Source organism: Pipistrellus hanaki, assembly GCF_964339955.1.
Source record: "Pipistrellus hanaki genome assembly, chromosome: 11".
Taxonomy (NCBI): Eukaryota; Metazoa; Chordata; class Mammalia; order Chiroptera; family Vespertilionidae; genus Pipistrellus; species Pipistrellus hanaki.
Window position 1 is genome coordinate 67,672,326 of NC_140513.1, and position 26,602 is coordinate 67,698,927.

The window sequence follows — 26,602 nt, forward strand, 5'->3', positions numbered from 1 at the left end:
CTTGGTCATAAGTCCTGTTCAAGTCCAAGAGTTCCTAATTCTCTGCATCCTGCACACTTGAAGGGTGGCCTAATCAAGTTGCCAGCTGGTCACTAGAAACAACTTCTGATGACAGATTCCTATGTCATCTCTGCATGACAAGCCTCACAATGTGCTTTTTAGTTCCGTCTGCAAGGGAAGTTTTCTTGGGCTTAACATCTAAGTCAACAAAAACGAGAATCAGAGTTGGTACAAAGCCCCATTTCTTTTTTATAACAATTAATATTCACCACAGGACCAGGAACTAATGGGAGAAGAAAGAGGTTCCATCCAGTCCATTAAGAGAAATCTTTTCAATAAAAATCCCAGCACTGCTCACCAGGTGCCAGGCATTGGTCTAATCATTTAGTATATGCATTGGCTCCTCACATGGTCACAGAAACTCAGAGCTTAGATACTTCATGGTAAAATTACGTAGCCTTAGTAGGAAGTAAATTACCCTCAAAGTAAAAGAGCTGTGGATGTTAAATCTCTGTAGTATTTCTCTCTGATTAGATATACTTTAAAGAACAATGTAAAAGTTTTATTTCATTAAACTGCCAATATTTGCAATGACAAAAATAACGTCCTTTACAGTACTTCAGAGACACAAATATTAAATACCATGGCTTTATGAGTTCCATGCACAGGAAGCGGAAAAGAAGCCCGGGGGAGAATTAAAACTGGCCTTCAGGATGAGTGCCGCAGCCCCTGGAGCACAGGAAAGCAGCAGCAAATATGGAGCAAGTCCCTCCACTTTTCTCTGAAAAACTATTGTGGAGAAGACTGTGCGAATACCCAATGTCCTTTGCCTAAGCATCCATGTTAGACACCCTTTATGTTTTAAAACTTGTGATTAAATGCACAACATAAAATTTACCACTGAACCATCTCTGAGTGAGCAGTGCAGTGGTGTAGTACATAGTTGTGTGACTATCCCCACCACCCACCCCACCACTCCTTTCCTCCAAGCCCCCGCCCCCAAGCCCTGGGCTAGATGTTACCGTACTTTAACAATCATTCACCAGGGAAACAATATCTTGGGGGCAGGTTGTTTTTCTCAAGATGTTTCCTGGTTTTTCTTGCTGCAAAGACTCCCAGAATTCAGTTTAGCTGCAGCAACAAACAGTCTTTTTGGTTAGAATATCTGCTATTTCCTCCATTTGGCTTTCTCTTACATTTTGACAGAGTTACCATTTACTTCTTTCTCACTGGAAGTCCTGGGAAAGCTTCTGGATGCAGAAGAGTATAAAAAGGACATAAAGATATGCAGCTGCATAAACAAGTGGCTCACCACCACCCAGGATGGCACTGCACCCTCGGTTCTGCCCAGGTTATGTCCACATGACTCGGAGCTGCACTGACAGTGCTCAGCCCTCTACGTCGCTGTTTTCTCTGGACATTCTTTTCCACGCCTTCTCCTAGGGCCTCAGGTTTCCTACCGTGGAGGTGGGAGGGTATCTGCGGCTCCCTTTCCTCACCCCACAAGTGTGGGAGCCAGGGCAGAAAGGGGGCACTGGACCCTGCCTGCGCTCCTCAGGTGCTGGAACAGGCTCCACTGGTTCTCTGGAGTCCTGTGTGGGGTTCAAGACCTCCATATCCTATCTCGGTTACTGATTTAGGTTATTTCAGGACAAAACTCAGTCTGTCCGCTCAGGAGAGGGTTAGGAGCTCTCTGTATTAATCTCACAATCTCTTGGGTCAGGACCTCATCTGTTTTTCTGGGCTGCACCCCAGGGAAGGCCATCTGTTCTGTTCTGAACCCGAGCTTCACCCTCATGCTAAACTTCTTCTCTGACACTGGCCCTCCTGGTCTCTGCTACAAGGATTCTAAGGATTTGCCCGCAATTCTTCCCCCATCCTCCAGAGTGCTGTCCTACCATCACGATTGGACATATGTCACATGTCGGTGCTGACAACACTAGTGAAAGTAGCAAGGAGACCACCAGCTCCCTGACAGGGTGCGCCTGCCCCAGATGCAGAAGTGGAATCTACCCTAAAGGAACACGACAAACCTAGACTGAGAAGCAGCCTCCCCAGAGGCTGACCAAGTGCAGCTGGGGGCTGCTACCCGTGTGCCAACCTGCTCCCACCTGTTCACGGGCATCCAAGATGACTGGCTGACCCAGACCCCAGTGTGCAGAAAGCCAGGCTCTCTCTTCAGAAACGCCTCTGCATCAACCCAGAGGAAGATGAAAAGCAATCGAGACGGGAGAAGACATGACAACTGATTTTGTTGCTAATAGATGCTATTAGAACAAATGGCAAAATCTGAGTGAGATCGGCTCGTAAAATGTACCAGTATTATTTTTCTAATTTTGATAATGTCCTTGATTTTTAGGAAACACAAACTGAAGAGCTTTAGATAAAGGGAAAGCATGCCCCCAACTTACATCCAAGGGACTGAGGACGTGAGGAGAGGAGCAAAAGCAATTGCAGTAGAACATGAGCATGCGGGGAGCATGGTGACGCACAGAGACGAGCTCTCTGTATTAATCTCACAATCTCTTCCAGGTAGAAATCAGGCAAAAAACAAGACCAAAGAGAAGGAAAGCAGCCTTTGTGGGTGACAGCCTGGCTGGGGATCACTGACTCGGCCCACCTCAGTAAGGGCCATGCCTCGGGCTCACCTTGTCTGGGATGCAGGCTCTGCCCTCTCCCTGCCCCCAGCTGCAATGCCTCCAGAGAACGGTCACTGGGCTGCCAGCCCGAGCCCACAGCCAGTTCTCAAGGGGCTCTAACCACTCGTCCTGTTACCAACTCGATTACTCGTCTTTGTCCAGTCCCTCTTCCAATCTGCCCCCACCATTCTTTACCCCAAGACTTCAGACCTACTACTCAGCCATCCCCGTGTTATCAGCAGGTCATATCCACTGACCAAATACGAGGCCTCCTTCAACTACTATCCTGGGGCCTCAAATACAGAAGGGAGAATGGATTCTCTTACTGGAGTGAACCAATCCATTTCTGGTGTCCTCACCCCTGGGACTTGACCGAGACACTGTCCCTCATTTCTCCCGAGCCCCTGACAGGCTGCTCCTCCTCAGGGCCTATCCCAGTCTCCCAAGTGAAAACTCCCTCCTTGGCCCAGGCACCCGCTCCGCACACAACAGTCTCTCCCCCCAAGCATGTCAGCTGGCTTCTGCAGGAGGAAGGGGTCTGCACTGCACTCACTGGATGCCACACACGAACAGACGCAGAGGTTCGTTCAGACTCGAGATTATTAGTTGCATTTATAAACTTCTTCAAGGTCTAAAATAAGTTCTTTTTAATAAACAACCACACACACACACACACACACACACACACACACACACTCACTACAATAAACACTGTCTTAAAAGCAGGGACCAGGGCAGTCCTGAAACCTAGGAAGACTTCATGAGGCCTTTTCTGGAGTAATGGCAGAGGGAGGTCCATGCAGACCAATCGTGTGAAGAGAGGTCCGAGCATCCAGTGGCTGAATGCTTAAACCTGTTAACCGAGCGGGACGTATAAATACGTCAAACGTAAACTATCGGGAACGGGTAGGACGTATGAATACGTCCTGGAAATATATGTTGCGCCCTGAGAGGGACGGTATATATTTTTTGTAATCTTTATAATTGTTTGTAAAATTTATAATTTTTTAATTCGATGTTTCCACTTTTTTTGTTGGTATTCTTTTCTATTTTTTTGTAATTTTGTATTTTCCTTTGTGCTTTATATATAAATAAATGAAAAAAAAAATATATATATATATCATTTATTTTAATTAGTATAAATAAAAAAAAAATAATAATAATATGAAATTACGTCCTCCGGGCGTGACGTACTGACACGTCCTAGTGAAAGAGTACGCGCCCATTACAGGTTGCATAATTAAAAAGTGAACTCCCCAGTTAACAGGTTAAAGGACAAAACACAAGGGGCATGACTGCTGCACCCCTGCACTAATGCATGGCCACCTGTGTTCCAGGGCAGCCCCTGAGCTGGTCCAGCAGGCTTCTCAGGTGGACGGTAGGCTGCCCACTAGACTAAAGGCCACACATCATTTTAAACTTCAAAGAGGGAAATACAAAGTAACCAAGTTCATTACTGCTAATTTGATTTTAGGCTACTCTTAATCTTAAATTTTGGGCTAATATAAGGTGGTTTTTATTAATAAAAACCAGTCTATAAATGAATTTTCCATAGGAGGAACCAGATTCAAAAAAAAAATAAAGAACTGGTCTTTCCCACTAGTTCATTCTCATTGGAGATAAAGATAAGAAACTGCTCATTTTAGTTAACCTCAATTTAATTCAGGAAAGGCTTCTAAGTAAGTTACTGGCCTTAAAGTCTGAATTTAAGAAACTTCAGGAAATAAGCCCCTGACTAAAGCTCTGCCCCGTCAGCAGTCAAGCAGGTGCGACCCAGTAGGGGATCAGGAGCTGGAGAGGAGAAGCCAGCTCAGGGGCAGGACACGTGGGGCTAAGCCAGGTTAGGGCCTGGAGGGCAGCTGTGCCCAGGCTTTTACCTGCTCTCTCAGCGTCAGAGGCCACACACCTGGGAGACAGAACTGAAGTGGGCCGGTTGGAGGTGCCAAACAGAAGTCCACCGGCCTATGGGTGTCTGTGTGCCTATAAACAGACCAGGAGGGCAGGGGATCTAATACCACCCTCTTTCTTCCCCCCAACAACCAGGGCAACTGCAGAGAAGGCAGGAGGGCTCATAAAATGACAGACAACTGCGGAGGGCAGCCTGACGAGGCCCCTTCCAGTCTAGTCAGTGACGACGAAGCACCGAAGTAAAAGGTGGCGGCAGTGGCCTGGAAGCCACTGAAGACGGAAACCAAGAGCTCCTGGATGCTTGGTTTCAAAGTGCCAGCTGTGGAATACGTATCGTTACAAACGGAGCAGAGCCGCTCTGGAGATGTCCCACAGACAGCCTTGGTCACGTGCCAGAGTGCACTGGCACAGCCTGCAGGGGCCCAGGAGCAGCAGAGGGAGCGCTGCTCCAGCCCGGAAACCAACGGGCTTCCCCACGAGAGGGTGTGAAATGAAGACAGAAATGAAGTGCAGGTGCTGACTGACTCCAATGGCTATACTGAGACCATACAGGAGAGTGTCCTAGTTTGTTAGAAAATCACACTCAAGTAGTATCTGGGTTAAAAAGAAAAAAATGCTCTTGCAACTTTTCCTGAGTCTTAAATTGGTTAAAAGAAAAACATACTAAAAAACTAAAAAACCTGACTCAGGTATGCATGCCAATTCAAGTTAATGCCAGTGTCTACACAGGCATTTGTGGCCTGTCAACTGAGAAGACCTAGAACCACACAGTGCCCAAATCTGAGTTTTCAAAGGCTCTCTCCGAGGAGGAGGCTGCAGGGCAGGGGCGATGCGCACGAGCCTAGGCATCACGTGGTATCAAAAAAAGCAAGAACATGCAGGGTTACAAGGGGCACTGGAGCTCACTGACTGAGCGAACAAGGCCCGAGTAATCAAAAACACAAGGACACTACATCAGTTATAATGCTAGGAATAAACTGGATAACCACAAGTCCATGCTGGTATATATGGTTAAACAAATGAGCAGGAAGAAGAGACACCCTTTCCTTAGAGAACAATCCCAAATAATATCCTATATAATAAAAGCCTAATATACAAATAAACCAAATGGCAGATCCACTGTTGCTATGATGCGTACTGACCACCAGGTGGCAGACACTTAACTCAGGAGCTGTCCCCAGGTTGCAGGCCCCAGGGCAGCCAAGAAGGGTGCTGGGGGGGAGGGAGGGGCCTGACTGCCCCAGCAGTCACCCCGCAGAGGGAGGGGACCAGTGGCGGTTGTGGGGGGCAGGGCCAGCGAGTAGGCGGTGCCAGGCCGGCCAAGGCGGGGGCCTCCCAATCTCCCGGCTGGTTGCCCCCCAGATTGGCCCTGATCGCCGACCAGGCCTAGGAACCCTGCCTGTACACTAATTTTGTGCACCAGGCCCCTAGTATAATATAATCTTCCGTGACTGCCTTCAAAATCTTTAATATTTAAAGACAAAATTGTTTAAAATCATTATGTTTTATACTAGAGGCCCGGTGCACGGATTCATACACATTGAAAGGAAATTAATTAGAAGGTGGCCGGTGAGCAGGACTGGGTGAGACACACCCTGAGAGGGTTAGACTCTAAACCAGGGGTCTTCAAACTATGGCCCGCAGGCCACATGCGGCCCGCAGAGGAGTCTGATCCTGCCCGCCAGGTTTTTTGGGCAGTGAGTGCAGCCGAGGTGTTACAGTAGGAATTAGTAGTTCATATAGTCCGGCCCTCCAGCTCTCTGAGGGACCGTGATCTGGCCCCCGCTTTAAAAAGTTTGAGGACCCCTGAAACCCTCACGCTTCTCCCCCTCCCCGTACCATCACCTGCTGACCGACATGCAGCTGCCGGAGCAGCCGTGCCACACCTACCGTAGGACACAGCACAGCACCGTGAGATGAGTGGGCACGCTGGCTGAGTTGAGCATGGCTGGAGTGTCTGACCTCATGCAGGCCAGGAAGGCCCTCATTCTGCGGTTCTTGTCCTCCACTGCTTTCCCCAGCCAGAGCCTCTTCAGGTTGGGGCAGGTCCACTCCCTGAAGGCAAGAGCTTCCACCAGTTCCGGAGTTTGTGGAGATTTCCCTTTGTAAGCTGCCCACTCCTTAATGATCACTGGTGAAACCGCTAGAAGGAAATCAGAGGAGAAGCGTTTATGCCCCATGTCAGCTCCTTTAACCCTAACAAAGTAAACTGCTCTAGTAATTACAGCCTGAAGATGTTACCGCTCAGGTAACAATACATCCTCTAGTTAGCAGGCCATTAGTCATCAGCTCTCCCGGCTGAGACATTTGTTGTTCCTCTATGTACTTTAATCCTTCATTTACATTTTCAGTGAAGCCACCAATAAATTTCTTCTCAATCAAATCATAACTTGATTTCCCCATATAACTATAATATATATGTAAATTTAAAATGTTAGTCAAAATTTGTTTTAATATAAAAACGCATTAGTAGTTTTATTAATAACAACTGGCATAATTCACAGAAGTATGTTATTATCATGGAAGTCCACGGAAAATCCAATTTAGATAGCTAATCTTTTTCTACATAGATAAATACTTCTAGTTAGATTTGAGAAAGAATTTACATTTGGTAGCCACTTTACTTAAGGACCTCTTGCTTTAACATAGATAACAAAACGTTAGCAAGAGCAAACTACCATGCAGTGAGACCGGAAAGCCCAGTGAGGCTGCAAGCAGAAGCAGCAGTCCACGTTAAGAAATCCAAGGTGACACTAGTATGCAGTAATTCTATTCAGCAAGACTAGAGGCAACGTGTAAAGTGCTCCATTGTCACTTCAAAAAAAGCAAGAAATTCTAAGTTGATATAACACAAAACAATGACTTTTCTCCACAGTTGTTTTACCACTACTACTGTCGTTAATTCTTAAAAACATACAAATATGTACATTCTTCCACATAATTTCCAAGTAAAGGAAAGGAAAACCATGCTGGGAATACAATGAAGACAAGGCCTACTGCAGAGCAGCGTGTTAGGACTTAACAATCAATGGTAAAGTTTAGATGCGCACTTTTTAAGGAACATTAAGTATCAGAACTAAAGCAGAGCCCAGGGAGCTGCCAGCAGCCAACATGGAAGCCAGGACGGCACTAGGATTCTATCCAATGAGATCTTTCACACCTCAGTCCTTTCCAACTAACAGTACCCCACCAGTGGCTCATTGTCCCTAAAGTAATGCTTGGAGCAGCTGAGAGACCAAGAAACCCAAATCCTAATAAAGTTAAATAATTAACGGGTCATCTCTAGCTCCATCCCAAGTCTAAACGGAGTAAGGCGAGAAGGAATCTTGTCAGAGGCTGGAGAGCACCAGGAGGCTGGACACACGCACTGAGGGAGCCGGGGAAAGCAAGCTGCGCACATCCGCCCCAGGCAGCCCGCGGAGGCCATGCTGCAGAGCAGTGCTGGCCACACCCTGAACAAGGGTGCAAGTCAAGGTAGTCCCAGAAAGTTCTCCTCTTACAAGAGTTGCTGTTTTGTTCCATTCATTTACATTTTAATACCTTCATGTTTAAATCAAAGGAAAACTTAAAACACTTAAAATGCTTATTTTAAAGTCCATCAAATCAAAACAGGGATACACATGTATATTCAAGTATATGCATTTTTGTGTTCATCAATATTTTAAGTGCCCGACACAAACCCAGTAAGCTCCCATCATCCAACAGACCCTGTCCTCGGACTCACAATCTACCACCCCTTCCCCCCAGTCCTGTCAATATCCCACAAGCAGAGTGTGGCCCTTCAAAACAAGCCATTACCCAGTTTCTATAAGGTTACACAACAAAATTCATTTTCATGCCAAAAAAAAAGAGAGAATAAAATGCATAAGTCTATTTTTTTCTAAATAATACCTTCATTTTGTATCAGAATTTTTTTTAAAGGAATTGAATTAGATTTATCTATGGTTGTAGAACTAGTTAATTTGGCTCTCGCTCCTCCCCCAAAACACACGCATGCAAAGCATGAATTTCCTAAATCTTAAAAACCTCAGAATATAGTACCAGAGTCTCCTTGGAGTTTTCTCCAGAGGCATCCATATTAAACCTATCTTCATTCATTCACTTCTCTCCCTTTCGTCAGCTCTGTCGTCTCTTTATTAATTTTTTTCTTATTTTATGTCTTGTTTTTATTCTAGAAGTGAATTTTTGGTGGAGCACTTTCATCCTTACATTCAGAATGCTTACACCTCTACCTACTTTATGTTCCAAGGTCCTCCCTCAAAGGTAAGTGGAGGATGGAAATGCCTCTTGCAAGTGGCTGCTCCACTTGAGGCTTCCCTGAGCAGCTGTCCACACTAGCTCTGGGGGGCCAAAGTTTGCCTGCATCCACCTGGCATGAAGCTGTGTGCTCAGATCCCGCCCGCCCCGCAGTGGCTAACGGTGAGCCTCTCTGCACACTTCGCCCAGGACCGCGCCGGGCTGGTGAAGGACTGACCGATCCCCGGGGACCTGCCCGGGGACCTGCCGTCAGCGCCTGCCAGGGGCGCAGGATGGGATGGGGAGACTGCAGCTGTGAGGAAGGTATCAGATGTATCAATGTGCTCCCATCCTTCTAAGCATTTTTGTTGCCTAGCAGCACTATTCATGATAAGAATGGCTCAAATCTAATTTCAGAAAAACATGTCTCTATCAGACAAAATAAGTGCGCAGTAACACAGCTCTGTTCCAAAGCAAAGCTGTTCCTGGCTTGCTTTATTTTTAACACGTGTGTATCTGTGTTTAAATAGCTCAATGTTTAGAGATCTTTTGTGTATACCACCACTTCATAGCTGTGGAACCTTTGGCCAGTTACCAGACTGGGCCAAAACGTGGGTCAGGCTCCCAGGGCTGGGGCACCAGCTCCCAGGTGCCCATGTGAGAATGCAGGTTTCCTTAAATTCTGAGCTGGGCCTCTCACAACTTCCCCGACACCCCACCCTCAATCCTGGAACCAGAAATGACAAAAGGGCCAATGACTCACTCTGCAACAAGACCCCAAAGAAGGCACCTTACGCCCTTGTTATATGGTAATAACTGGCTCATTATATGAGATCAACTAACTGAAGATGGATGTTTTATAGATTAATGAATTCAAGTTTAAGGACCTCTGAAGGAAATATCAATCCAAGAGTCCCCCTGTGTCTCTGGAGCGTGGCTGTTCAAAGTTCTGAGAGGAAGAGGCAGTTCACTAATGCTAATTCTAGAAAGCTTTGTGGAATAAAGAAATTCAGATGAACAGATATAAGCAATCTTCATATATATTTAAAAAGTACACTAGTATTGGTCATATTGAAGTACTGTGTGTAATACAATCCAGAGTGAACAATTTACTCATTTTTAACAGCAGTCCCCCAATTATTTGACACAAAATTTTCAAAGCAAATTAGACCAGGAAAAGCCAATGTTCTCTTTGGCTTTTCTTGATAGTTTAAAAATTAAAGAATAAAGATGGAGCTATCCTTTATAAGAATAGTACTTGTATATGAACTTACTTTTTAAAAAATATATATATTTTATTGGTTTTTACGGAAAGGAAGGGAGATAGTTAGAAACATCAATGAGAGTCATTGATCAGCTGCCTCTTGCACACCCCCTACTGGGGATGTGCCCGCAACCAAGGTATATGCCCTTGACGGGAATCGAACCCATGACCCTTCAGTCCTCAGGCTGACCCTCTAACCACTGAGCCAAACTGGTTTTGGTTGAACTTACTTCTTATTAATATAAATTCACCTCCTGTTTATAATTTATGTCCACCTACTGTCTAAAAGTCTGTTTCTTTTACTTGCTTAACTTCAAGGAACTGGAGAGACTTACTGCAAACAAAAAGGCCAGTTTTATAAAGAGGACAATAATTTTAACATGTGAAACTCCCTGAGCTTCATTCCAGGATTTTTAATTCTTCTACTATAGCTGAGGCAACTCATTGTCCCGCTCTTTTTATTTATTTATTTAATGATTTAATTGACTTTTTAGAGAGGAAAAGAGAGGGGAAAATAGAAACATCAGTGATGAGAGAGAATCATCCATCGGCTGTCTCCTGCACACACCCTACTGGGGATCAAGCCAGCAACCAGGTATATGGCCTGATGGGAATCGAACCAGTGACCTCCTGTTTCATGAGTGGATGCTCGACAACTGAGCAACACCTTCAGGGCTGTACTACTATCTTTTTAGAACCTGAACCCTTCCTTCTGGTCCCTTCTGTTCACTCTTGAGGAGCACGCTGGGAACCCGTATCCAGAGGCTGAGTAGTTCCCCTAGGAAAAAGAGCCACAGGCAGCTAAGGCCAGAGCTGCCTCCAGGACAGGGGCATGTCTTAAAGCAGCTCCCTCTTCTGATTTCACATACAAAAGGCCTGTAGGCCCGAGCTGGCTGAGACCATACCTGTCTCCAGACAGCGTTTATTCTAGCAGCTATAGAAGCAGCTTCCTGGTCCCAAATCCTCCACTGCCACCACCAGCTGCCACTGCCACCACCCAGCACATCTGGGCAAATCTGCTTGTGTGGGTGTGGGGCCAGGAGTCTCTTGCTAGCCCCACTAGTGGGACATGGAATTCCACAACAGTGACTTCCGTAGCATATTGCCATTACAAACAAGTATTCTAAAATATTCCTTGAAAGCAATATTATAGAACCTAGGAAAGGACAGAGAGCAATAGAAAATAATCTGCCAGCATGTAATAAAATAAGATTTTCAAAGACTATAATTTTTTTAGGATCTGAATGCACATATACTACTTTCACCATATAATGATCTTAAAGTGAAACATTGATAAATCACACAAAAATTTATTATAGATTATGATCAGTTAATCATAACGGAAATAAGTCTTAAATTTAGTGGAGTTAAATATTGTTAAACAACACTTCAGACTCAATATGCCCTTTAATGAATTCTTTCTGATGACAACCCTCCAGGGAAACGCCTGTCTCAGTGGCCACACAGCAACAGGCACCTGCATGAACAGTGTTCTGAGCTGTATTAGATCAAAGCCTTCACATTCTAGAGTGGCTGCATGCCCCACGTGAATAGGCAGAGTCTCTGGACCCCATGTAGCGTAGTTTTGGCTATCATACCACCAAAGCGGACCAGCAGGTATTTGAGGACAAATCTGTTCCAAGACCCCATGGGGCACTTTCACATGGTTTCTGAAACTTCTGCAAAGTCCCCCTGACTTCATTTCACCTAAGAAATGCAGCTAAAACAAGATCGCAGTAAAACAAGATTTTAACACTCATCTTGGAAATCTGGTCAGCCAACACCTCCCCAGAAACTGACCCAGGTCACCCTTTCAGCACCACAGACACCGTCATTTTCCCATCTCATCCGGAGCATCAAGAAGCTTCCAGCATTTTCTCCTTAAGAACATAAAATGGGTCGTCACTCAGCTGTCCCAGCATGGACACCTAAAGCCGGGCACCATCAGAACCAGTGGGCAGAGCCAGCTGGAATCTGAGGAAGAGCCCCAGGAAGAGCCTTACCAACTGCTAACGAGGACAGAAGGTGGCAGAGCGCACAGGCCCAAGACTCAGAAGATTCCAAGGACAAAGTTCAACCATGTGAAGACCATGTGGCTTGAAGTCTGGTTATGAGACTGGGGATGTGTATTACTATATATGAGCCTTTTCTGCAGGCTGACTTCCCCTTATTAACATAATGAATGCATGAAAGAAGTTCAACCTTATCAGCTCCACCAAAAGACCAAGATTCTAAAGCCACTTATGAATGTCTCACTAACCAAACTTACAAGCTAAAAAGGTCTCTCAACTTGCAAACTCAGAGGTCAAACGTATACCCCTTCCACTGCTCTCAGCATGTCTGAGCAGGAATGCTGGCGTGCCCTCCTCTTCCCTTCCTTTGCACCCCCGTGCCTCTCCGATCCGACCGTTTCACAGAGCCCATCGGAGTCTTCCCAAGCATATCTCCCATCTCCCTTCTTTCCTGATCGCTCCATTCCAAGGCCTTCTGCCCCAGCTAGAGCTGGCCCGCTGCCGGCAAGCTGACCCTGGCATTTCTCTGTGAGATAGTGCTAGGCCCTGCTGTGTGTTCTACTCAGCCCTTCACTACAAACTGCCTCTCTCTTGCTTATGCTCAGAGGATGCCAGTCCATTAGTGAACACCTGCCCCTGCCCTTGCTTCCCCTACTGTCTGCCAGCAGGACAGCCTCTCCCAGGCCCACAGGACACCTGCAGCACCAGGTACGAAAGAACTGGCGAGGAGGAGGGAGCAGGCTGCATGTGGCTAGCTGTGCATTTTAAAGCTGCAGACCTGCAGCAGGGCAGAAGAGCTCACTGCGACACAGAACTCCCTGACCTGGCGGGCAAGGACAAAGCAGTGGGAAGGACTCCCACTGCCACCGCTGAGGGTGTGACCGGAGCACACCACCCAGTCAGGCTGCTGTGAACACTGAAAGGGGGAGCGGCCCTGGAGTTCCCTGAGGAACGCCAGGCTGAGATCACTGAACACTGTGGAGGGCTCTGTTGTGCACAGAACTGTTCCTGGAGCACACAAATAAAAATAAGCCTTTTGCCATGAACCCAAATGTGATCCAGTGCTGAGGACATGGCCAAAGTCCTGCATGGTTCTGTGCAGCACATGCATTCTATGCCCAGCAGAGAACCGGGGGGAGGGGTCCCCACAGCTGCAGAGCCGGGTGGCCTGGGTGAGCCAGCACAAAAAATGACCAACCCTGAGCAAAGTGAGAAAGGTCCTTCTCTGAGCATTCGAATCATGGAGCAGGGAAAGTGAGAATACGTGCAAGGTGTGAGAAAACGTGCATCAGGAGTAGACTGGGCCTCTAAGAAGAGTGCCTGCTGATAAAACTGTTCAGGTGGCGCCTCTGGCCCTGACCGAGGCAGCTAGAGACGGCCCTTTGGAGTCTGCACCCCCTTTTCCAGCTACAGTCACACGAACAGCCCAGCACCACTCTCAGCACAGCTGTCCCAAGCAGGGTAGTGTCAGGCAGATGCTTCATTTTATGTCACAGTAAAAAGGAAGGCCTGAGTTTTCAGCATGGCTACAATCTCTGTGGTTTAATTCCAAAGATAAGCCCCACTTGTAAGCCTGTCCCGGAGAGGGTCAGCTGCACCCGTCCCCCGGCCTGCACTGACCTGGCCCCACGCAGGCGATCGTCACTACTGCTCCTTAGGAGGCGGACAAGACTGTAGTCGACAACTTCCACGGTTCATAACATTCTTATTTCAGACTATATGTTTTGGGAAACTTTCCATATTGCCTACTAAATATACAATGGCTTTTATATTTCCTATTAGTCGGTAACATTACCTAGAACAAAAAGGCACTTTTACAAGAAGATGGAACTGCTTTGACTCAATGTTTGCCGATGTTTGAAATAATACTTTTGCCTTTGTACTTCTGCATCCACCCCAGAGCGGGTCAGCTGGGATCTGAGGGAAACCATCACACACATGTGCCCTTTGGCATCGGGGCTGCGTGCAGCCACACACCGACCACACAGAGCGGTGAGCGGACAGCTGGTGGGACCTCCCAGGAACACCGACCCCTGGAGAGCAGACACTGCCGTCTCCCCGCTTGAGACATGCTAGCCACAGCTGGGCAGTGACTGTCAGGGCCATCTGCAGGTCAGTTTAAGGCATAAACCTCCAGTTTTAACATTTTACCAAATAACCACCGTTACTGGGATGCTACTGAGAGTGAAGCTCATGGTTGTCCTCCTTTCCTAAGAGCCCAAATGCAGCCCACCTTCGCTGCGTGGGGCACTCAGGGCGACCTCAGTCAGGATCCTTCTAAGGCTTTAGAAAATGCACATGTGATTATGAGGAACCGAGGAAAACAAACAATGGATTTTACAGTACATACATTCTGGTGGAAGTCTGTTCTTTCTAAAAGCAAGTCTCTCAGTTTTCTTTCTGCTTTCTGCCAAGCTAAACAGGACTCCGTAAACATACTGACGAACTGGCCTATAGAGCAGGGCGGCGGGAGGCAGGTCTTTGCTGGCTTCATCTTCAATAGAAACAGCAATTTTGATTTCACCCTTTGCATGGAAGAAAGCAGAATAATATTGCACATTTTTCATGTTGAATTTACAATAAACTCAAAGAAATATACTGTATTATCTCCAGTTAATGACATTGCAATTCTATTCCAAATCAGTTACTTCACAACTTGTCTACAGCAAGATTTTTAGGGAGAGTTCAGTTAGTAGGTTGTAGCCAAAACATATGCTCAAAGAGTCAAAATAAAATCTACACGGTTTTATTTTCAATCTGGAACCAACAACAAAAGAAAACCACATGAATAATCCTAAAGTCTTTGAAACAATCTAGACAGAAAACATCAGATGGCAATAGGATAGAAAATGCTGAAAACTTGCAAATTTTATTTGAGTCAGGATGGCCATATGCAATGAAATTAGTAATTTTTAATGACCTACATAAAATCCAAGAAACTGGTATCCCAAACATAAAATGGTCGGTTTTTCTTTACCAATTTCTTCCACAAAAAAATTGCCACATAGAACTCTCTGAAATGCTGTTTATTTGTGAAGTTTTTGGCATGGAGCAGGCCTCCACCCCAGTGCAGCCGGTACTTGAAAGACCTATCGCACTGGGTGTGGGGCATAACAGCTGCTAGGGACAGAACATGAAGGACGCCCATTCTGTTCACGGTCCCAGGACAGCATGGCAGGGCCTCACTGTGGTGCGGGACCACGCCTCCAGGAGACAAATGACTACTGTGATCATCTGCAAAAATGCTGTGGTCCGGCCCTGGGTATTTTATAGCATCGAGGTATAGCAAGAGATTTTGCAAGGAATTTTACTTACATATATTTAAAACGTGAAAGTGTATTTATGACCTTCAATGTCTACTAAATTTGTTCACATATACTCTTTTAATAATACTTTCCTAACAGTTGCGTTTCTTTCACACAAATTTAGCTTCAGAATTGTTTTCCTCCTGACCCTCAGTACCTTCATGTGTTAGCATGGCGAACCCTCTCACCTCGGGAGTGTTCACTCCCTCAGTACGATAAGGTTTTCATAACTCTACACTCATACCAGCTTCACCTCAGTGAGACTGCCTCAGCATAGACAACTCGGTAACAGAGGTGCTCAGCTCACAGAAAGCAGCAGGCTTTCTCTAAACTCTCCCCTAGCACACTGAAAAATTTTAGGTGACACTTTAAAATCTGAAAAGACAATCAAGTTGACTTTTCTTAACCACAATCATTTTTATCAAAATTTGCCCTTAAGATCAGTGAGGAATGAAGAAGATTAGCAGTTTGCAGCACTCATATTGATCTAACAGATCGCCCAGCCATACCCACCAGTGTGGCAGGGCACACACAGCAGGGCCCGGGGACTTTATATCCCAAACACCACCAGGGGAAAGGGCGCCATCTCCTGAAAACCTTGGTCCCTTTAACCTAGCAAAAACACTTATCTATCAACGGTAACTTTTCACTTACCCTTACAATTTATGTTGAACCTGAAAAATAAAATGTTTACTTTACAATCACAATTTCAAAAGTGGTACCTAATACATGGATACCCATATCAAGTAATAGTGGAGATTTAAGGAAATTACAATTTAAAAATAAAAGAGTTGAATAAGTAGTACTGGTCTAAATATTCTTCGGTTTATACACGTAAGAAATGTTGAATTAGTTAACAATCGAAGCCCAGCTGGGGTGCTGTGAAACAGGAGTAACTTTTGCATTCACTGCTTCCCTTTTACAAACCACAGATGGATTGCAGAAAATAGAAAGAAAAAAAGTGATTATACAGGGTGGTATACAGTAGATGCTGATGAAAACATATTAAAAATACATATAGTAATAAACAATTCTGCATGAGAAGTCTGGTCACCAAGATAACATGTTAAACTATAAGTCTTGACAATAAGTACCAAGATAAAGATTACAAATTACTGAAGAAATTTAAATACACAAAGATCCATTCAAGACACCAAGAATCAAAACCAGTTAATGCCGCACTGAATAACTATTTAAACATGCATTTAATAAGACTAATAAAGTGAAATTATTACACTAGGTAAAAGATAAATTGCATTTTCTTACTATGATATGTTACAACCCCTGTATTCCATTTTTTGCTAGAAGTAATTTAAAAATCATACTCAATGAGATGGAAGAACAAGTCAAAATGCACAGTCCTCTCAGCCACAGACTAGGGGGCATTTTTGGGGCTGATAACCATATTTGACATTAGAATTAAACATGACATTATGGCACAAATGCAGTGTAAGAAATTTTGAAATTAGAAATAAAGAATAAAATTACAAGTCAGAAAATAATATGATGTGTCATTAATTAGAAGTTTAAAAATATCTTATACGACACTGAAGGAGAAAATGAGACTTTTCCCAAATTTTTTATTGTATTTAGAAGAATATATTTTTGTTATTTTTTCTCTAAGTTTAGAAAGGGAAAAATGAATTTTGTTTCAAAAAATTATAAGACAGAAGAACAGTTCCAAAACAAGCAGCCATACGCCAGGGGAGACACTGCACATACCTTCGTCAGGACGTGGAAGATGTACGGGTACATCAGCCCCTTCTTGTGCCGGTGCTCGGCCACTCGCAGCACCTCAGGAGCGACAGGGGGCAGAGGCGGGGTGGTGATGTCCATGTGGTTCCTGGTGGGCATGGAGAGGAGGCATGGAATTGGCTGGACAGTGCCAATCTGGCTTCCCTTTCCGTCAGCAAGCTGGCTGCCTGAAGAGGCAGTGGACGAACCTTCTACCTACAGAGCAATGGGTGAGAGGAAAACAGGTTCATGCCAAGCTGTCTGTCCACCTGGGATAGAGTCCTGTCTAGAGAGACAGAGTTAACACCTTCACCACCAGAAGATGAGGGAGCACTGACCCACCCCTGCGTGGACAGAGGGAGGGGTGAGTGGATGCTGTTTGGGGGGAGGGGAGCCCCACCATAATGGCCCTGTGGGGAGACAGTAGTTTTCTGGGTTGCTCACCCATGTGGCGAATTTCTGTGTTTACCTAACACCAAGTAGGCATGGTCCTCTCTACAGATGAGGAAACTAATGCTCAGAGAGAGCATGTCATTTGTCCATGGCTGTGACCAGTACCTTCCAGTACCTTGTGGAACTAATCTAGGCCTGACTCAGATCTGTTCTTCACCAGCACAGCTGGTTTCTAAAGAATAATCAAAAGCCCAAACGCTTTAGTCATTATAAAGCCCCCAAATTAATTACACAGGAAGGTGTTTATGAAAAGTTAAAGCAAAAAACAAGCTAATTCCACAAAAATGGGTGAGTCATATCTATATATACAGACACAGAAATCTGTGCCTGGTATATTATTAGTTGAAAACTCCCCATACTGTATAAATCACCTGCCAAAATAAGAAATGTGTGTAAATAACTAGGAATGAGAGCAGAGCATCGCAAGGCAGTGGGAGCAAAGAAAGAAAAGGCAGAGGGGGCTCTTAGCTTTCTCTCTAAAAAATTTTAATTTTTTAAAAATAAACATTTTAAAAGTATTTTATTGATTTTTTTACAGAGAGGAAGGAAAAGGGATAGAGAGTTAGAAACATCAATGAGAATCATCGATCAGCTGCCTCCTGCACACCCCCTACTGGGGATGTGCCTGCAACCAAGATACATGCCCTTGACCAGAATCAAACCTGGGACCTTTCAGTCCACAGGCTGATGCTCTATCCACTGAGCCAAACCGGTCTCGGCTTTATAAACTTTTAAGTCTGAATTATTTATAAAGAGCAATTATTATTTGTACAGTAAATTATTTTTTCTTTCTCACAATAAATGTTGGAAATAATACTGCTTATTGTTTGATTCTGTGTCACCCTAGATATATATTTTTCTGTTATGAAAAAAATCTGCATTCTTTACAATGCTATGTATTAAGCGCTGCATTTTACCCCTTAAAACACACAGCGCCACACGGGGTCGTAAGAAGAGCAATGCTGGGAACCTGCCCGTGCTTCCCCAGGCCCGTCCCACAGGATGCAGACCCTGGAAACAACGGGCCTCCGTGAAGCTCATTCATAGGACCATCATTCACGGTGACAGTATTCCTGATATTTTGTCACCTTGTATGTAAACAAGCTCAGAGACCATGTCATCTAAGAGATTGCCTAGCAGTGTTTCCCAAAGTGTGGTACGCGTACCCCCAGGGGTACGGGAAGAGTTTGGTGGGGATATGCACTGCACCGTGCTTAGCTGCGTCTAATACATCCTTTTTATTTATTTATTTATTTATTTATTTATTTTTACGAGAGGTACTCAGCGTTACGAAAATTATAGAAGGGGTACACATATGTCAAAAGTTTGGGAATCACTGGCCTATAGAAACAGATGTGGCTTTGCAGTTAAAAAGATATTTCGCCGAAACCGGTTTGGCTCAGTGGATAGAGCGTCGGCTTGGGGACTGAAAGGTCCCAGGTTCGATTCCGGTCAAAGGCATGTACCTTGGTTGCGGGCACATCCCCAGTAGGGGGTGTGCAAGAGGCAGCTGATCGATGATTCTCTCTCATTGATGTTTCTAACTCTCTATCTCTCTCCCTTCCCCTCTGTACAAAATCAATATATATATAAAGGCCCTGTTCTCACCAGGCCTTTGTGTTTGGGGCTGGTGTGACTCTGCAAAAAAAAAAATAAATAAAATAATAATAATAATAAAAATAAAAATAAAAGATATTTCTCTATATCACCACAAATAGCTAGAAGCAGAAAAAAGGGAGGAGAGAAATGTAGTTTATTTTCATTTTTCCTGTAGACATACCAATGCTTTATCAATCCCCACAAAGACCCTATAAGACAGCGGTCACCAACCGGTGGTCCGTGAGGTCCGAGGTTGGCGCCCGCTCTAAGAGACAGGACTCTGGACAGCGCCAGTGCTCTGCCAGACTCTGCAGCCAGCCGACAGGTCAGATTTCCCCCAGCCTCCTTCCCCTGCCCCATACAATGTGAGTCCCCTTCCCCCTGCCAATGTCTGTATTACAATATGCTGGAAAAGAGCAAGAGTGTTTTACTTTCAGACAATTCCTCCTAGCACATCTGAAAGAGCCAGGCTGGAGGGGATGAGGCGTGAACCTGTACCTTCGTTTGGTCTCCTGGGTCTCCCCGCGCCGGAGGCTCCGAGTGGCTTCCTGTCTTCTCCCAGCCAATTTTGTTCCCACTGACATGGCTGAACATAAAATGCACATGATTACTGTTAGTGTCAACTACTTCCCACACATGCTCACGATGGTAAGAAGGGCCTGTGGTATGGACTCAAGAATAACCCTTGTGCTTTACTAATCTTGCCACCCAACAATCCATCTCTAAGGAGAACCCTACACAGGAGCATCTCTGCCCATTTCCAGCAGGCAGGTGATAACCACTCACTGCGGAAGAGAAACGAGTGCCTCGCCCACGCCCACCACTCAGCTGAAAGATGGTCTGGGATGTGCTGGCGCCATGAGATACAAAAGACACAAACGCAACAAACGCAGCCTTCCTTTTATCTTAGAGAAACGAGACTAAAACCCACATTTAACTGACCATTATCAGGCAGTGGAATGTTACATGTTATCTGAATCACGTTACTCATAGTTTATAAATAATGCAGGGTATTCTGTGCCAAGTGGCAACACACAGGGAGGCCAGCCTCCTCAGGGGAAGGGTCGTGGGAGAGCGCGAAGACGTGGGTGACACTCAAGGCCAAGTCAGAGTGGATGGCACCGTCCAGGCCCCAGAGAGGAAGCGGGTTTGTGAGCTCAGAGAACAGGGAGTTAACTGAATTTTATTTGGGGAATCATTTTACTTGGCAAAGCAGTAAAAAATACAGTGGGAACAAGAGATGAAAAAGATTATGGAGTATCTAAAATGCCAGAATGACGTATTTTAAACAGCATTTCTTTAAACTGTGGGTTGTGACCCACTCTGAAAACAATCTAGTGGGTTTAAGCAGCATTTTTTAAACACTAACATGGAACAGAACAGAATGCAGTGAATGTGGTATGAATGGTATTATTTCCCAAATTCTTTGCTCATTTGTTCACTCCAGGCCACGATGTAAGAGAAGGTTATGAGATACGAGAGGTTTGTGAGAAGCACCCTCCTGGATAGAGCAGGGAGCCCGGAGCAGCCAGAGCTGCAGCCTTGGCAGACAAGACAATGCCACCATAGGGACGACACCCCTTCACTCACCCTCCCCTGCGAGGCTCTGAGCTCAGAGGGTCTTCTAAAATCAGTGCTGGACACAGGCATGCTAACAGAGAGAGCATTTCACTGGCTCGCCCTTCTTGCTGACGCATGTGACCGGTGGAGAGACGTTAAGACCTACTGATCCTCCTATCTTCCACAGGTGCACAGCCTGTCAGAGGAGAACCCCGGCTGGGTCTTTGTCCCACCCTGCAGGAGCCCCAGGCCTCTCCCGGACTCACTCAGGACATTCAGTCGCTGTCAGCCTTTGAGAGGTAAGAGAGTGAATTTCAGCAGGTCTGACGCGCATCTCTCCGATGATGAAGATAAGCACCTCTCCATGGGTGACAGGACTCGTCAAATCGTCTGAACATTTCCTACATACTTCTTACGGACTTATAGGAAGTCAGCACATGTTCTGGATGCAAGCTCTTAGTTGGGAATAAGGATTAGAAGTATCTTCCATACCCTCTTGGATTGCTGTCCCCACCTCTCCAAGGTAGACTGAAGTTTTTATATGTGACGCCTCATCCTGTAGGTCTTGGCTGCAATACTATCCTAATGCAGCCTTTCTCAACCATCCTCCCACCACCATTCTCACTTATTTCCTTCATGGCATGTATCACTTCCTCATGATCTGTAAGTATTGTCTATTTAATAACTAATTATAAATTGTGAGGATAGGACCTAGCAGCCATCATCGAGCAGGTACCCAACTACTAAAGATATATGGCAAAGAAGACATCTCTTTTATGTGACACTAGAGGCCCGGTGCATGGAATTCATGCATGGGTAGGGTCCCTAGGCCTGACCAGCGATAATGGCTGATCTGTGGGGTGATCAAGGACCCTGCTCACACCCGCCTTGGCTGTTTGGGCACTGAAGAGGCTAAAATCCTGAGTTAGGTATTTTTAAAAAAGAGGGGGGAGGGGGGCGCGGGGGCGGAGAGATATGGGCCTGCCCAGCACACACATATACATGTGTATATACATACACACCTATACTCCACCCATTTCCCTCACTGACCTTATTTTTTAAAATAAATGTTTGCAAATGTCATGGATTTTTTAAAAAAGTGTCATGTTTGAATTTGCCTTCCTTTGATTTTCCTAGTGAGCAAGAACATCCTTTCCTATTTTATTGACCATCTGTGTTTCCTCTGACCCGCATGATTGTAGTCTTTGCCATTCAAAACACTTTTCTTTTTAATCTGTAGGAAGCTTTTTTTCTGGTGGTGAGGAGGATAATTCTCTTTTATTCTATAACTTGTGGCCCAATGCACGGAATTCATGCATAGTGGGGGGGGGGGGGGGTGTTCCTCAGCCCGGCCTGCACCTTCTCCAATCTGGGACCCCTTGGGGGATGTCCGGCTGCCGGTCTAGGTCATAATCTAGACCACTGGCTCCTAACCACTCATCTGCCTGCCGGCCTGATCTCCTCTAACTCTGCCTGCCGGCCTGCTTGCCCCCATCTGCTCCCCCCATCGGCCTTCTCACCCCCTATTGCCCCACTCCCCAACGGCCTGCTCGCCCCCAACTGGCCCCCTCTGCTGGCATGAGTTCACCCCCAACTGCCCCTCCACCAGCCTGCTCACCCCCAGTTGCCCCCCTTGCCAGTCTGGTTGCCCCCAAATGCCCTCCCCTCTTGGCCTGATCGCCCCTTACCACCTCTGCCTCTGCCCTGCCACCATGACTTTGCCTTGAAGGATGCCTGGAAGATCTCCTAGTCTAATTAGCATATTACCCTTTTATCAGTTTAGATAGTCCTATGTCCCATCAGCTCCGTCCTTTAAAAAAATCGTTGATATCTGTTAGGGAAACAGTATCATTTACTAGTATTTTATGGACCCACCTGTGGACAATACAGTGGAGGAAGTATAGATGCCAGAGGGAATCGAACAGGGAAAAGTGACAAGGAACACTGGTTGGTTTAGCTCAGGGTTAGAGTGTTGGCCCGCAGACCAAAGGGTTGCAGGTTCGGTCCCCGCCCCTGTCAGGATTCATGTGGAAGGCAGGCAATCAATGTGTCTCTCTCACATTGATGTTCTCTCTCTATAACCCCCTCCTCTCTAAAAATTAATGGGAAAAAATATCCTTGGGTGAGAATTTTATAAAAAAGCGATGAAGGGTGATGTGATGAAGTGAGAGAGGGACACACCCAGCTGGGTGGTGGCAGATCCCCACCTCTGCTATTGCACAAGTCAAGGTCATAAGGATAGCGACACAAACATTATAGTCAACCTGCAGAAGCTGTTACAAGAAGTGCTGAAGTCGGGTTTTGGAGTAATTTCCAGCTAAATGGCCTAGCCTCCCAGATGCCTGTCCATCCCAAGGATAACGAAACCAGATCAGAGCAAACTCATTTCCAAAGAATCACTGGATCTCTCCAGCTGCAGGGCCATTCTAAGAAAGCACTACAGATATTTCACGTCACCGAGAATAGAGGTCAGACTCCACCATCCAGCCTCCACCTTGCTAGACCTCCTGGTCAAGCCACCTCTCCTTCCACCCTGCATCTGTCCAGCTCAAATCTCACCGCTCGGGGAAGTGCTCGCAACTCCAGTCCCTCTTGTCCGGGTGTGCTGTTCTTCATACACTCATCCCTGGGCTGTTCACTTCTTTGCAGACTGCCCACACCACACCTTGTCTGTACTGCCCGCCACATGCTCACTGGTAGACACAAGTGCTCAAGTGCTGCTTGGCTGAGTGGATGGGTGATTTCTTTCCCTCAAGACCACCTGAAAGCACGTTGTAGGTTCAGGGGTCTTCATTCACATCCAAACCAAAAGCAACCAACCACATGTCCTCACTTTATGCTCTCACAGGGTTTGAGCTGGAAAAGCAACCCTCTAGCCTATGCAGGGCCTCAAGTGCAGACACACGACGGAGCCAGCAGGCTAGAATCTTCACCCTGGAATCAGGAACACTGCCCTTCTTTAGCATCTGCCACAAGCGAGGACACCTATGACCGGGGCTGATCCCAGGTCCTACGATGCCTGGCACATAATCCTGAAGCCTCAGGCACAGTTCCTCTTCCTTCCTTTCTTCCTCTCAATTTTAACTCCTGCCTCTCATTTGTTAAAATAAATGGGGAAGTAGATTCAAGGAAATAAGACATTGCTAAGCCGCACTTGATCCACTCTTTCCCTTGCTAGCTGTGGATGTGCTCACCACACTTCATATCACAAGGATGGCAGATATCCTTGACGACTCTACACTGAGTCCACCTTCCAGAAGCTTCTCCAGAAAAGGCAGTGAAAACACTAAGCTGGGGGTGTGGACAAGTGAGTGACAGCTCAAACTGGCAGAGGTGACTGAAATCGAGGACAGTTCCAGGGAATGCGATGCTGGCCAGTACCTTTGGGAACAGGCTGGAACTGAATCAGTGCCACAGAAGGGAGGAGAAACCTGACTCACCCCAAGTTCAACTCAAGTCCTAACTGGGCAGTGTGCCAAACTGAGCTGGCAGCTCGCATCATCTCTGATTCCCTACCTGACAAAGCAAGGCTCCACACGCCTCCCATGCCAGGCCTCTGCCGGCTCCCATACTCACCACCACAAAGCACATCTGCCTCGAGTCTACCTGCGCTTCAGTCTGGAAAGAATGTTTCTCAGTAAGACAACCATGTCCTATACCACATGTCAAACACAAGGCCCGCGGGCCAAATCCAGCCCGCCAGGCCTTGCAATGTGGCCCGCACCGCGCTGTCATCACTGCACTCCGCTGTCAGTTTATGACATTGTCAGTTTATGACTGTTCAGTAAACCATTTGGCCCGCGATTTAGGCTGGATTTTAGATTTTGGCCCCTTCTCTGATTGAGTTCGACACCCCTAAGCTACAGAATCACATGTACACGCACACACCTTTCTGAGCCCCAGCCCAGAAATTCCCACTCAGTACGTCTTAGGAATATTTCCTTTCCAAAAGGTTTACTCAAAAGTTTGAATGTTATGACTTTTCACTTCATTTCAGGATTTTAGGACTGCACATGCAGTAAGAGTTTATGCCATTTTATGCTTCCCTGCTTCAGACAGTGCACAATCTCTCGATGACAGCAAACTCCTTGGTTACTGCTGCTTGAGGTCAGCAGACATTAGTGCCCATTTACAGATGAAGAAAAAGAGGACAAAGTAGGAAAAATCTACAGCATCAGTCACTTGCAGGAAGAATGGAATCTTGCGCATTTCTTACGGCAGAAATCAATGAAGTTCTAACAAGCCCTAGGCATCTACCGGAAACTAGAGTTCCAACCCAGAAAGAGAAGATGAGACTGTAAGAAAGACCCCTTTTCTTTTCCTTTTCCTTTAATCGGAATCAGGATTCTTAGACGCATAAGGAGGTGAAAGGAGGGGAGGAAGACTTCCTCCATCAGATTATAATGAATTGTGTACTTGAAAAGCATTTACTTAGGGGCACACATTTAAAATACTCCTCTCTGGGAGAACTCCAGCCTGGGTCTGGCAGCTTTCTAGGGTTTTGATTGGGTGAACAGTGTTATTTCAAGAACAGTCCTATGAATTGTTAAACTCGGGAGCAAAAGAAATTCAAAGTTCCCACTGGTCCAGGACCTGAGACGGAAAGCCACAGGCGTCTAACTTAAAATGCTTCCTGGGATGGGGGTAGGGAGAGAACAGCAAGAAAAGCCTCAGAGTAAGAGTCAGCAGGGCTGAGCAGACAACTTCACCACATTTGGAGGTCACATAGACCGATTTTCCTAAAGCTCCACCTCAGCAGAGGATCAACGGGCCAAGGCCACAGGCTGGCGGCAGACTCGGCGGGAAGCCCTGTGCACGTCTAAACACCTCTCTCCTCCATGGCTGAGGAGCGCCGAGCCCGGCACAGAGTGACCCTCACCTACCTGCAGCCAGCTGCCTCTCTGAGCACAGCCCGCGGTGCCACTGGCTGGGCTTCCCCAGGGACAAGCTACACAAGAAACCCACCACTCACTTTGCAGCTCCTCCACTGCCTTCATCGTTGTCTGAAGATGACGACGTAGAAGAACCAGGAAAGTACGCGGAGTCCACGTGATTGGGGCTGCCGCTCGGAGCGGGGTTGATGGGGGAAGACCTCTCATACAGTGGAGTATGCTTTCCTTCGTGAGGAATGTTATTGTAGTTGTTCTGCTCAGTCAGATTCTTTCCGCTGGTTTCCAAAGTGAGGGCTGGCTCAGCGAGGCTGTAATGGGGCGGCCCCTGACCCGGAGCACCTGGGTTGGGCCCCTGTGGAGCCTGAAACAGAGGGCAGAGAGGGCACAGGTCACACACGCACAAGCTACCTAGGGGACCCCGCTCCCGTTAGCATTCTTGGTCTTGGCTGCAGTTTTAATTCAACAAACACTGGGACCTGCTTCACATATCAATTCAAGAGCTTAAGACATTATTTAGTGTTTGTTACGATTTGATGCATATGTAGCTAGCAAGGCCAGCTGTCCCCCAAGGCAGGCAAACCAGCTGCAGAAGCAAAGGAAAGGCCTTACCACGGGCTTGGCTTGCAGAGAGGTCTGTGGAATGTTGAGCATCTGGGGGGGAACATACGGTGGCACTATCCCAGGAAATGCAAACGGATGTGCTCTGGCTGTTTCATCAACACGGAGAGAAAACGACAAAACAACTGTGAGCACAGGACACCTACCTCCCCAGGACATTGTGGTGGCCAGCACGTGTCCCATCTGTCTGGTGTGTCTCAGATGCCAACACACCGCTGGTCCCACTTCTCAGAAACCTTTAGGAAATCGTCTTTAACAGTAAAAATATTTTATGACGATCAATTTTATATACTGGGACTAGATTTTTAACTTTCAAGAATCTTCAGTTAACTTTTGATGTCGTGTTTTTGCTTCTGTTTCCTCGAATGCCTAGTAAACCCAT

General features: G+C 46.2%; 1 protein-coding gene across 1 annotated transcript in view; it reads right to left on the reverse strand.

Annotated features, from left to right (window-relative positions):
- Nucleotides 1–26,602, reverse strand: part of FAM120A (family with sequence similarity 120 member A) — a 102,736-nt gene that overhangs the window by 19,151 nt on the left and 56,983 nt on the right. The window contains exons 6-11 of the mRNA XM_084898947.1: nt 26,212–26,309; nt 25,683–25,963; nt 19,649–19,736; nt 17,087–17,314; nt 14,410–14,584; nt 6,438–6,690 (exon numbers count right to left, since the gene is read on the reverse strand). Of these exons, the coding sequence (XP_084755073.1) occupies nt 6,438–6,690; nt 14,410–14,584; nt 17,087–17,314; nt 19,649–19,736; nt 25,683–25,963; nt 26,212–26,309 (1,123 nt within the window). The remainder of the gene's footprint in view (nt 1–6,437; nt 6,691–14,409; nt 14,585–17,086; nt 17,315–19,648; nt 19,737–25,682; nt 25,964–26,211; nt 26,310–26,602) is intronic.